This window comes from Plecotus auritus (assembly GCF_963455305.1).
Source record: "Plecotus auritus genome assembly, chromosome: 2".
NCBI classification, from domain to species: Eukaryota; Metazoa; Chordata; class Mammalia; order Chiroptera; family Vespertilionidae; genus Plecotus; species Plecotus auritus.
In genome coordinates this window covers 66,668,363-66,681,150 of record NC_137771.1, presented here as the reverse complement: position 1 = coordinate 66,681,150, position 12,788 = coordinate 66,668,363, and the positions used below count along the sequence as shown (strand labels likewise).

Below are 12,788 nucleotides of genomic sequence, written 5' to 3'. Positions count from 1 at the left end.
TATCAATAGATGCAGATAAAGCATTTGACAAAATTCAACACCCATTTGTGATAAAACTCCCCATAAAGTGGGTATAGAAGGAATGTGCCTCAAAATAATAAAGGCCATGTATGACAAGTCCACAGCTAACATCAGACTCAATGGTGAAAAAATAAAAGCTTTCCTTCTAAGGTCAGGAACAAGACAAGGATGCCCACTATTGCCACAGTATTGGAAGTCCTAACCAGAGCAGTTGGGCCAGAAAAAGAAATAAAAGACATCAAAATCAGAAAAGCAGATGTAAAACTACCACTATTTGGAGATGGTGTGAAATTATATATGAAAGCCCTAAAGAATACACCAAAAAAAAAACAACAAAACAAAAAACCCCACACAAAAAACCTGTTGGAACTCATAAATGGGGAGTAAAGTTATAGGATACAAGATCAATATACAGTATATGTTTCAATTATATACACTAATAACAAGCTATCAGAAAGAGAAATTAAGATAATCCCATTTATAGTAGCATCAAAAAGAATAAAATGCCTAGGAATAATTTTAACCAAGGAGGTGAAATTTCTGTACACTTAAAACTATAAGACATTGATTAAAGAAATTGAAGATGAAAAAAATGGATTTTTTTTTGCTCATGGATTAGAAGAATCAATAGTGTTAAAATGTTCATACTAGCCAATACAGATTCAATTAAATCCCTATGAAAAATGCCAACTGTATTTTGCACAGAATTAGAACAACTAATCCTAAAATTTGTGTGAAACCACAAAAGATCCTGAATAGCCAAAGCAATTTGAAAGAACAAAGCTGGAATAATCACACTTCCTAATTTCAAACTATACTACACTAGAGGCTCGGTGCATGAAATTCGTGCATGGGGTGGGGGGGTCCCTCAGCCCAGCCTGCACCCTCTCCAATGCGGGACCCCTTGGGGGATGTCCAACTGCCGGCAGTCAGACATCCCTCTCACAATCTGGGATCACTGGCTCCTAACCGCTCGCCTGCCTGCCTGCCTGATTGCCACTAACCACCTCTGCCTGCCTGATTGCCCCTAACCACCTCTGCCTGCCTGATCACCCCTAACTGCTCCCCTGCTGGCTTGATCACCCCTAACTGCTTCCCTGTCTGCCTAATCACCCCTAACCACCTCTGCCTGATCACCCCTAACTGCTTCCATGCCTGCCTGATTGCCCCTAACCACCTCTGCCTGCCTGCCTGATCACCCCTAACTGCTCCCCTGCCTTCCTGATTGCCCCTAACTGTTCCCCTGCTGGCCTGATCACCCTAACCACCTCTGCCTCAGCCCCCACACCTGGGACCCAGGCTACCCTCCCTCAGGCAGGCCGCAGGCACTTGGCACCCAGGCCAGCTTTGCCCGGGCTGGCCATAGGCACCCGAAACCATGGGCAGCTTTGCCCGGACTGGCCACACGGGCCCAGGACCACCAGCAGCTTCATTTGGGACCGGCTTTGTCAGGAAGGACATCTGGAAGGTCGTCCAGAAGATGTCCTGTCTAATTAGCATATTACCCTTTTATTAGTATAGATAGCAGTAGTAATAAAAATGTATGGCATTCACATAAAAGCAGACACATAGTTCGATGGAAAAGAATCAGAAGTCCAGAAATAAACCCACACATATATTATCAATTAATTTATAATCAAGGAGCCAAGAATATACACTTGGGCAAGGACCATCTCTTCAATAATTGATGTTGTGGCCTGCCAGGAGTGGCTCAGTTGGTTAAGCATTGTCCTGTGCACCAAAAGGTTGCTGGTTTGTTCAATCCCAGGGCATGTACAGAAGGCAACTGATCGATGTTTCTCACATTGATATTTCCCTCTCTCTCTCTCTCTCTCTCTCTCTCTCTCTCTCTCTCTCTCTCTCTCTCCCTTGCTCTCTCTAAAAATGTCCTTGGGTAAAGATTTAAAAAGTACTTTTTTAAAATTAAAAAAAATGGTGTTGGGAAAACTGGGCATACCTGCATGAAAGAAGGATACGGAACTATCTTACACTATATACAAAAACTAACTCAAAGTGCATTAAAGATCTGAAAGTATAAAACTCCTAGAAGAAAACATAAGCTCTCTGACATTGGTTTTGGCAATGATTTTTTTAAATTTTACATAAAAAGCAAAGATAATAGCAAAAAAACAAACCCAAACAAAGAAACAAAAAGCAAACTAATTGAAAAATAGGCAGAGGATCTGAAAAGACAATTTTCCAATTTTCCAAAGAATACATACAAATGGCCACCTGGTACATAAAAAGTTGCTCAACATCGCTATCATCATGGAAATACAAAGCAGGACCACAAAGAGGCATTACCTCACCCCTGTAAGAATGACTGTCATAAAGAAGATAAGAAATAATAAGTGTTGGCAAGGATGGGGAGAAAAGGGAACCCTTGTGCACTGTTGGTTGGAATGTAAGTTGGTACAGCCACTATGAAAAGCAGTATGGAGGTTCCTGAAAAAAATTAAGAATAGAACTAACATTTGATACAGAAATTCCATTACCGGTTATTTATTAGAAGTAAATAAAAACACTAATTTGCAAAGATATATGTACCCCCATATTCATTGCAGCATTATTTACAGTGGCTAAGACATGGAAGCAATCTAAGTGTCCATAGATGGATAAATGGATAAAGAAGGTGTGGTATATATAAATAGTGGAATATTAGTAAGCCACAAAAAAGAAAGAAATCCTGCCATTTCTAACAACATGGATGGACCTCAAGGGCATTATGCCTAAAATAAATCAGAAAAGGACAAATATGGTACGATATCACTTATATGTGGAATATAAAAAGAAAAAATCAACAACATAAAAAACTGAGCTCATAGGTACAGAGAATAAATTGGTAGTTTTCAGATGCTTTTGGGTGGGAGAGGTGGCTCAATGGGTGAAGGGGGTCAAAAGTTATAAACTTGTAGTTATTAATAAGTCATGGTAATAAAATGCATAGCTTGGTGACGACTATCTATATATATAAAAGGCTAAGCAACCATTGACCGTCTGACTGGCCGGTAGGTATGACATTCACTAACCACCAGGGGGCAGATGCTCAACACGAGCTGCTGAGCTCCTCGTGACTCGGCAGCAGTGGTTCTCAGATGATGCACCTTGGAACTAGAGAGGAGGGAGCCCGATCCCTGCAGGCCAGGCTGAGGGATCCCACCTCCCGGAGGGACCCCACTCACCCACAGATGCCCTTTGAGCGCTGCCCCAGGTGCGGCCAGCCAGGGAGGGACCATGGGAGGTTGGCTCCAGGGTGTGTCTGGCCCATCTCGCTTGGTCCCACCCTACTGGACATTTTATAATAAATTTCTTTTCAATGTGCACTAAGTATTTGAAACTGATCTACTGTCCCTGGACATGAAGAAGCCATCATTCAGAATCAGCTGCATTAACTGCTATTCAAGCCTGTGTCATTGATGTTTCTATCTCTCTCTCCCTCTCCCTTCCTCTCTGAAATCAATATATATATATATATTAGAGGCCTGATGCACAAAGATTCATGCAAGAATGGGCCTTCCTTCCCCCAGATGCTGGCACTGCCTTTGCTCTGGCTGGAGCCACCTTTCCGCCTTCCCACGCTGCCCAGAGGCCTGGAGCTACTGGGGCTGTGTGGAATGCCTGCATCCCGCCCCACCCCACCCCGCCCCTGGCTGCTCGGCACCTGCGTATGCAAATGAACCTGCCATATTTGTTGGGTTAGTTTACATACTCAGTCCTGATTGGCTGGTACAGTCAATTTGCATCTTTCTCTTTTATTAGTGTAGATTAAAGAGTTTATACAGAATGAGTGATAAATGGCACCTACAGAATCACCTGCTCACAATTCAGGTCATGCCTATCAGCTTTTGGTGGATAACAGTACCCATGCAAAAGGCTAAAACAGTGAGCATAAGGACACAGTAGTGGAGGAATTAAATATAAGGAATTAGTAGATGCTGATGTCAGGGGCAGGGGAAATCTACCTGGCTATAACACAAATCTCTTTATTACAAGGAATGTTACCGTTAAAAGAATCTTTAGAAATACAGTTCTTGGTTCAGTTCTGTTGTCTTTCTCTTCACTGTCCATACTGCTTAATGAACTCATTGGTTCTCCTGGCTTTAAATCTCACCTACACACTAATGACTCCCAATTTTTATCTGCACCCAGATTTTCTTCCTGAACTCTGATTCCTATCTCCATCTACGAGGGTATCTAATAAGCATCTCAGTTCAAAATATCCCAAACTAACTCCTGATATTTCAGCTGCCAGATGATCACTGAAGTCTTCTCTTTCCCTGTTGATGATAATCCCATCTTTCCAAGTGTATAGGCCAAAACCCTTGAAGTCTTCTTTGACTCCTATCTTTCTTTCCTACTTTCCCCTACTCCACACACATCTAAATCACCAACAAATGTGTCTATGACACCATCAGAATATGTTCAGAATCACATCACATCACATCACATCACATCACATCACATCACATCACATCACATCACATCACATCACAGAATCAAGATCTCTACCAGAATATCCTTGTTCCTAATCACCATCACTTCTCCACTACAACAGCTTTCTACTTGATGTCCCTCTACACCTCCATGCTATGCAGAGCTTATTCAGGATTAGTGACAAGTGGAAGCTCTTTACCGAGTTTCCTCAACACTACAGTCAGTGTGATTTTAGAACATGTATGAGGGAGCACACCTCTCCTCTGCTCAGAATCCTTCCATGGATTCCTGTCCCATGCAGAGTAAAAGCCCAAGTTTTTCCATGGGTCTGGGCCCTGCTACCTCTCCAACTTCAGCTCTCCCACTCTTCCTCCTGCTCATTTACAGTTGTTTCCTTGGTCCAAATAAGCATGCTATCACCTCCATGCTGCTGCTCTTTCTATTCCCTTCCCAAGATTTTCAATGGGCCCCCTCCCCCACTCATCTCAGGTCTCTGCTTGGAGGTCACATCAACAGCGAGGCTTTCCATGTCTTCCCTACATTCTCCCCCTACCCCACCCCGACCAACAGTGCCTACCCCCCTTTGCTGGTTTATTTTTATGCCATAGCAACTCACCACCAACTGTTCTGCTATCCATTTACTTGTTTAATTATCTGTATCTGAAAAGAATGTACACTGCATAAGGGAAGCGGCTCTTTCATTCACTGTTGTCTTGCTATAAGCATTCAATTATTGTTTAAAGAACAGACAAGTCCAAACCCTGGCTGGGTAGCTTAATTCATTAGAACATTGTCAAGATACACCAATGTTGCTGATTCAATACCCAGTCAGGGCACATACAAGAATCAACCAATGAATGAATAAATAAGTGGAACAACAAATATATGAATATTTCTCTTTCTCTCTCCCCACCCCCTCCTCTCTCTCTCTCAAATCAATACATTAAAAAAACAAAACAAAAACAGAACAGACAAGTCCAACTGCTTATCTACACATGAAGAAACAGGATCAGGGAGGTCCTGTGCCTTGTCTTTGGTCTTATGTTGAGACAGTGGAAAACCCTGTATACAGCCTCCAATTCAGAAGTTTCCATAATATTTATTAACTACTAACTTTTTATCCTTTTCTATAATTCCAACAGAAGAAGATCCCATTTCTTTCTTACCTTTATTTTTTCAATTAGTATTTCATTTTCTGGCACACCAGGGTTTATAGCTATGATAATGCCTTCATAGCCATTGTTATTCAGCCGAACAAGGGAAGTATCAGACCCCTGCAGCAGGTTTAGGACTAAGAGGAAGACAAAACTTCTGAATAACACCATTGCTCCTCTCCAGTTGTTCCTGGCCGCAAGAGGCTTTGCTAGCCCCTTCTCTCTGTGTATTTCTACTCCTAATCCTTATAGGTGTGGCTGATTATGGGTTGCAGACTGCACAAAGATCAGTGTTACATATGTGAGAAAATATTTGAACTTACATAATCATTTTATTGTACGTTATTGTAAAAGGGATCAGGAAAATAGAAGTAATCAGATTGTTTTATAAAATACATACTGAATTTTTTTATTTTCTAATAAGACTAAATTTATTCAATAACCTAGTAAAAGTTTTGAGTATAAGTATCCAACAGTATAAAAGTACAAAACGAAGTTTTTTCTATATTTTCTAATTTTGCTTAATTTCCTAAATATGGACATATACTTTGTATTTTCTGTAGAGTACAATGTGAAAATTAATAAAATTTCATAATGAAAGGAATAGAAGCAATAATGCTATTTTTTTTTCAGTTTTACAAAACAATTTAATTATTTTGATTATTTACCGGAAGTATAAATAATGGAAGAAAATGTAAGATTATTAAATGTAAATAACACCAAATTAGGTAAGATGTCTTTGAAATATAAGTTAAAAAACTTGAAGTACTTTGATAAATTAAAGAAGATTTGATAAAGTTAGAGCAAAATTTTAACAACTCCTGCCCAGAAAATAATGAATAAAATTTGCTTTCATATAAGCATGTCAAAAAAGTCTGATAGAATGTGGATTATAATTAAACAACAACAACAAAAAAGAGCCTGGTAGTGTGCTGGTTTCTTTTAAAGCAGAATGAATAATGTTAATAGCTAATATTTATTTGGTGCCAACCAGGGCAGAGATTCTCTCACTTAATCCTCACCACAACTTTCTAAGGTTAAGCCTGAATATGATCTTCATTAAGCATGGGAAACTGAGGCACACAGAGTTTCAGGAACTTGCCAAGATCAGGTAGCTCATAAATGGCAGAGTCAGGCTCTGTACCCAGCATTCCTACCCCAGAACCCTGGATTTAATTACTTCACAATAAGGCAATGTTGTTTTATATGACAAATAATATAATAAGACTTTTTAAAAAAGGAGGAAGTCACTTTAAGAGTTGTGATGATGAATTAAGAATGTCTAGTCCTAAAGCAAAATTAACTAGGACTCATTAGAAACTCCAAAGAGAACTAACCAAAAAAATAGAATCATAGAAAGAAAATATCTTTAAACTAAAAATTCAAATAGGAGGATACTTTCTTTCTGTCTCAAATGGATGTTTTATTGCTATGATAAGGAAGGGTGGAGTTCACAGCTGAATGAGTAACACTTTTTCAAGAGCCACAAAAAATGAGATTTGTCCTTTCCCCTGTTAAATCTATCAACTGGAGAAGGATCTTGTATTCCTCACAGAGAGAATGAATACGGCAAGTCAAGAAAATGGGATATTAATGTTATGGTTTTTTTCTTTTTAACATCCCATCTCAGATTCTTCTCTTCTCCAAGAATTTAGCTGAATAACTGAATTCTCCAGGGAGGGTCAGACTTCTGATTACTATGGCAACACAGAGGTCTCTTATCATGGGACTTTTAAATCATGGGTCAGTAACATGCTAATAGAGTAATAATAGCCAGTTTTTTGTTGTTGTTTTTTCTTATGAAAAGAGGATTTGGATTACTATTATTGAGGCAGGAATATGGTCTATGATTTCATGGAAAAAATATTTGGAATATTTTCATTTTAAAAAAACGAAAGCTTCTTTTTGAATTGCAAAGCAGTTACTCATCCTTATCTAATTTTCTGAAGGCAACACTGAATTCTATTATGAGTTATTAACTAGTTTTAAAATTTATCTTTATTGTTAAAGTATTACAGATGTCCCTCCTTCCCCCCCACTCCTGTCCTCTCCCCAGGCCTTCACCCCACTATTATCAGTGTCCATGGGTTATACATATATGCATGAAAGTTTTTTGGTTGATCTCTTCCCCACTAACCCCTCCCTCCGCCCCCACTTTTCTCTGAGGATCCTTAGTATGTCTCTGGACCTATTTTGTTTGTCAATTTATTTTGTTCATTCGATTCCACATATCTGACTGACTTATTTCACTATTAACACAGAACCTGGGGTATAAATAGGTTGGGATTCATTGGGTGAGACTTCATTTCCTCCTCCTTCTCGTTTGGATCTCCCAGTCCATGGTGTGTTTAATCTATCCTAGATTCCTTGTGCTAAGCCTCCTGTCCTGCCTTGTAGAGGTAGATCTGGAAACCAGTTTCTCTTTCCTTACTACTAGTGACTTGTATCCATCATTTGTCCACTCTCTTTTCTGTATCTCCCTCTCTACTGCCTTCTTACTCCAATCCCTTTTCATTTAAAAAAAAAAGAGAATCTAGCCCTAGCTGGTTTGGCTCAGTGGATAGAGCGTTGGCCTGCGTACTGAAGGGTCCCAGGTTCGATTCCAGTCAAGGGCATGTACCTTTGTTGCGGGCACATCCCCAGTGGGGTGTGTGCAGGAGGCAGCTGATCGATGTTTCTCTCTCATCGATGTTTCTAACTCTCTATCCCTTTCCCTTCCTCTCTGTAAAAAAATCAATAAAATATATTAAAAAAAGAGAGAGAATCTAGTAACTTAGATATAGTGTTTCATGCAGTGAACAGTTTGGAGTACTTCCCCTTACTTGACCTCTTTGTAATATTTGATGTTGATCATTCCCTCTTCTTTGAAACTGCCTTTTTTCTTGGTTTACACGACAGACTCCTGATCATCTTTGTAAATCTCTGGCTGTTCCTTCTCAGTCTAGTTCACAATGCCTCTTTCTTTCTTTCTTTTTTTTTTTTTAATATATTTTATTGATTTTTTACAGAGAGGAAGGGAGAGGGATAGAGAGTCAGAAACATCGATGAGAGAGAAACATCCATCAGCTGCCTCCTGCACACCCCACACTGGGGATGTGCCCGCAACCAAGGCACATGCCCCCGACCGGAATCGAACCCGGGACCCTTCAGTCCGCAGGCTGACGCTCTATCCACTGAGCCAAACCGGTCAGGGCAACAATGCCTCTTTCTTTATCCCCCATTTGAGTGTTGACTCTTCTTAAGAGTTCATTTTTGGCTCCCTTCTCTTCTTTCTCTCTATGTTCTATATGGGGATCTCACTCTTAGCATGGCTTTAATTATCCTCTGTACACTGATGATGACCAAATACACATCTAGCTCAGACTCCTCAACAACCACCCTAGGTGAAAGAAGAAATGGAATAACATTTTCAAAGTGTTGAAAGAAAAAAGTTAAATTTAATATTTCAGGTTAGACTCAGACCATCTAATACACACTCTAAAAACACTCTTGAAGGAAATTCTCCAGCAAGAAGCAAAATAAATAAAAAATAAGAAGATATGAGAAATAAGTAAGTTAGTAAAATTTATTATCTAAATAAGCAATAAATAAAACAACAAACATTTATTAATTCACAATTTAAACTAGAAAATGCCAACATGAGGGAGGTTGGTGTTAGAATCCAGTTAGAGACAAGAGCTTGCTAAGGCATTTCTATTGGAAGTGAAGGGGATAAGGGGAATATAGATAAGTGTATGAATTCTATTACTATGGGAAATAAACAAATGAATAGTACATATAAGAATGGATCTTAATAAGTTGAGATAATGATCAGAAGACAAAAATCATAATGTATAATTTTTAAAACAGCAGTGTCAAATTTAATCTATTCAATGGAAGTTAGGAAAGGAGGGGACCAGAAGACACAAAAAGAAATATGTGAAATGGAAAAAGATGGCAAATAATTTCTAACAAATCATTAAACCTGTGTGAATTGGTTAAATTCTTTTGGTAAGACACTCTCAGCTTAGATTTTGAAAAGATGAAATAATATGCTATCCATAGAGACATATGTAAAATGGTAATGTTATAACAATTCCTGCATTATATATGTGTAAAAGAAAAATCTAACAAAGATAGGGCACTTGTAAGAGTAAGTAATAAAAAAGAAAAAATCAGTTGACCCTGATTTTATTTTACCTCATTATAACTTTACATAATAACTCACTAACTCAAAGACTGCAATCTATGTTTTTATAGAACTCCTTATTTCTATTCTGATTGATCCCAATATATTATGCAGCATTAAGTTGTCCTGCTGTAACTTTTTTACTATCATTCCCCCACAGGGTAAAGTTCTAAATCTTTTATTCAAGACCTTCCTTGATTTGTAGCTTAGGTACTTCCCCATTGCCTCCCAATACAGGCACCTGCCCCCTACAATTCCTGCCTTAGGCAAACAGAAGGGTTCACATTTTTCCAAACTGAACATTATGCCTTTGTCTATTGGCAATTTTTGACTAGAACTTCCTTCTTTCTTTTATACTTGTCCTTCAAGACTTAGATAAGGTATAATCTCTTCCATGATGCTTTCTCCCTCATTCTCCTATAATTATGTATATGATATCATATCTCATCATATCACATTAAATTACTTTGTCTGTTTCCCTGACTAAACTGTATGTCACTGGAAGAGCAGGGACTATGTGGTCCCAGTCTCCAGCATGATGCCTGTCATACAATAAAATACAATGACTAAAGGCATCCATGTCAACAAATATCGCCCAGGCACTAGACGATATTAGATTCAGACCAATAGGCAAGAAACAAAAATTTAAAAAATAGGTTCTGTGTATAAAGTCTACAATGAGTGTGGGTTTTTTTTTCCAGTTCCAAAAAAGGGAATCAAATGAACCAGTTATTTTTTAAAATCTTAATTGTATTGTATGAGTATTTTAAGCAGCACTCTGGTTGTATGTGACAGAAAACCAACTCAAGTTATTTACATATTTATTTACTTAGGTGAAGTTGGGAACTGGGGATGCTAGGGATGTGAATATGCTCATTTCTTGTCCTGTTGGCCTCATCATCTCATACCAGCTTCCCTCTTTCAGCAGGAAAAAAATGGACAGAGACCAGTCCTGAGCCTCACAACAGAGAGCTTTGTTGCCACAGAGACATTAATCATCTTCCCTACTTTGGGTTCAAAAGTCCTGGAGAAGAGCTCTGTTGAGCTTGTTCTGAGTCAAGTGGCCATCCTGAGGAGTCATCTGCAGCCAGGAGAACACCCCGATCTGCCTGAGTCAGGTGCCTATCCTGGGTGAATCCACGATAGCAAGGAGGGCAGGGTCAAATAGCAAAGACATGAGAAGTGGGGACCGTCTCAATCCTTGCCACCCAGAGTGAGGTCCTCCAGATCATGTGGAGATTGATGGAAATTAAGAACCTTGGGCCCCTGGACCTACTGAACCGGAATCTGCATTTTGCTCCCCTAGTGATTTATGTACACACTCAAATTTGAGGAGCATGGGACACATTAACCAGAGACAATTGTTCTCTATTTCTTCAGAGGTTGGGAGAATTAGACCTGGTTTTAGGTTGTAGCAGAAAGCATTTCAAGGAAATATTTGCAAGATCATCCTACATGTTTAAAACATAAAATATAATGTTTTTAAAAAGTTTTGGAATTTTCTTTTTGAGCAAATGTTGCAGAGAAATATTATTCGTTATTTTTCTCTGGAATAGCTTGTCACATATGCAAAGGAATAGACATTTCAACTTCCTTTACTGTCCCATCATTTTTATAACAAGTTCATCTACTCTTATTTCATAGCTCAAACATTGATTACTGGCTCCTAGAAATTCTCATTTTCTAAACCAGTGACCTGTTTCCTCCTTGTTCCCCACTCTCATTATGTTTTCCCCAGATGGTCTTTATTAAACTGTTGGACATTGAACATGGTAACTTCTAAGTCAGGGTCCTGTGGTGATATCAATACACTTTCTGGGATTGTTATTATTATTACATGACCTGCAATTTCATTGACTGTATTATTCTAGTAGCACAATAATTTTAAGGAATATGGCTTCTCTATCTATGTTAAAGCATTTTCCTTTCATTTTCTGAACACATGGCTGTACTGTTTCCAAAGCCGGAACTATCCATTTGAATTGTAATGAAACTAGAATAGCCAAAGGCTACCTCCATGTGGTCCAAAGATGTACTGGAGGCAGCTGAATTGTTTCTCCTTCAGGAAGTAGGTCCCTGAGAGAACTAGGAACCGGTCCTACTGCAGATTACCCAGGAACCAATGCAGATTAGTTTCACTGGCAACTTTTTCCATCTAGATCAGATTCAGAAACTATCTGGGGGATGATTTTCTAAAGCCTGAGATGGTCCCAGGTGAAGACGGCCTGGTTGGCAGATGCATTAGGCTGCTGGGGATTAGGATTGTTCTGAGGTAACCAGTCTCAGCCAATCTGGTATGCCTTGTTATTATTTGTATGGGTTTATGGTAGCCTTGATTGCCTGGTATCAATCAAAGATAAATAATGTCACTGACTTTTCCAGATAACTGAAGCCTAACTCATTTAGTTTGAAAACTTAATTTTCACTTTATTTTCATGCCTATATATCTGAAGGAGAATATTTGGAGTAGGACATTTTGAAGATAACTTGGGTAATGTAATGGGACTTAAGAGTAAGTACAGGTGGCAAGAGGCTACATGAATGCTGTCCTGTAGGCACCAGGATTATATATTCCAAATCTTTATCCAAAAGTATGAATTTTAATTGATATACACAAATATTTTCACAGAAGAAAAGTGCCAGATTTAAAAAATTTTTTTCATAATCAATTTCAAGTAAATTTATGTGGTAATCAGTTATAGGGAAAAGGGGTGGAAAACCTCTTTTCTCTGAGGGTTTCTTAAGTTTGCCCTCTGTGGCCACATCTATATAATGGTAGAATAAGTTTATCTGCAAACCCAGAATCATTATTCTGTATATCAATGTTTGGGGTCTCCTCTGGAGACCAATACAATATTCTTGAAAATTAGTTAATCTCAGAGGTGTGTGGTGTCCCATGTGGCCTTAGCATGACACATCGGCCCCTGAAGGCACTGCTGAAATGTTGTCCTTATGCTGCAGACCTGTATATTCTCCTTTTCCTCATTTATTACTTTTTTTCTGTCTTCTAA

The 12,788-nt window shown here is 38.9% G+C and overlaps 1 protein-coding gene across 1 annotated transcript in view; it reads right to left on the bottom strand.

Moving 5' to 3' along the window:
• Window positions 1-5,783, bottom strand: part of LOC308241559 (calcium-activated chloride channel regulator 4-like) — a gene marked incomplete at its 3' end in the record, with an annotated part of 39,343 nt that extends 33,560 nt beyond the window's left edge. Inside the window, exon 1 of the mRNA XM_080655071.1 lies at window positions 5,622-5,783. Coding sequence (XP_080511197.1) covers window positions 5,622-5,780 — 159 coding nt within the window. The 5' untranslated portion in view covers window positions 5,781-5,783. The remainder of the gene's footprint in view (window positions 1-5,621) is intronic.
• Window positions 5,784-12,788: the final 7,005 nt, after the last annotated feature.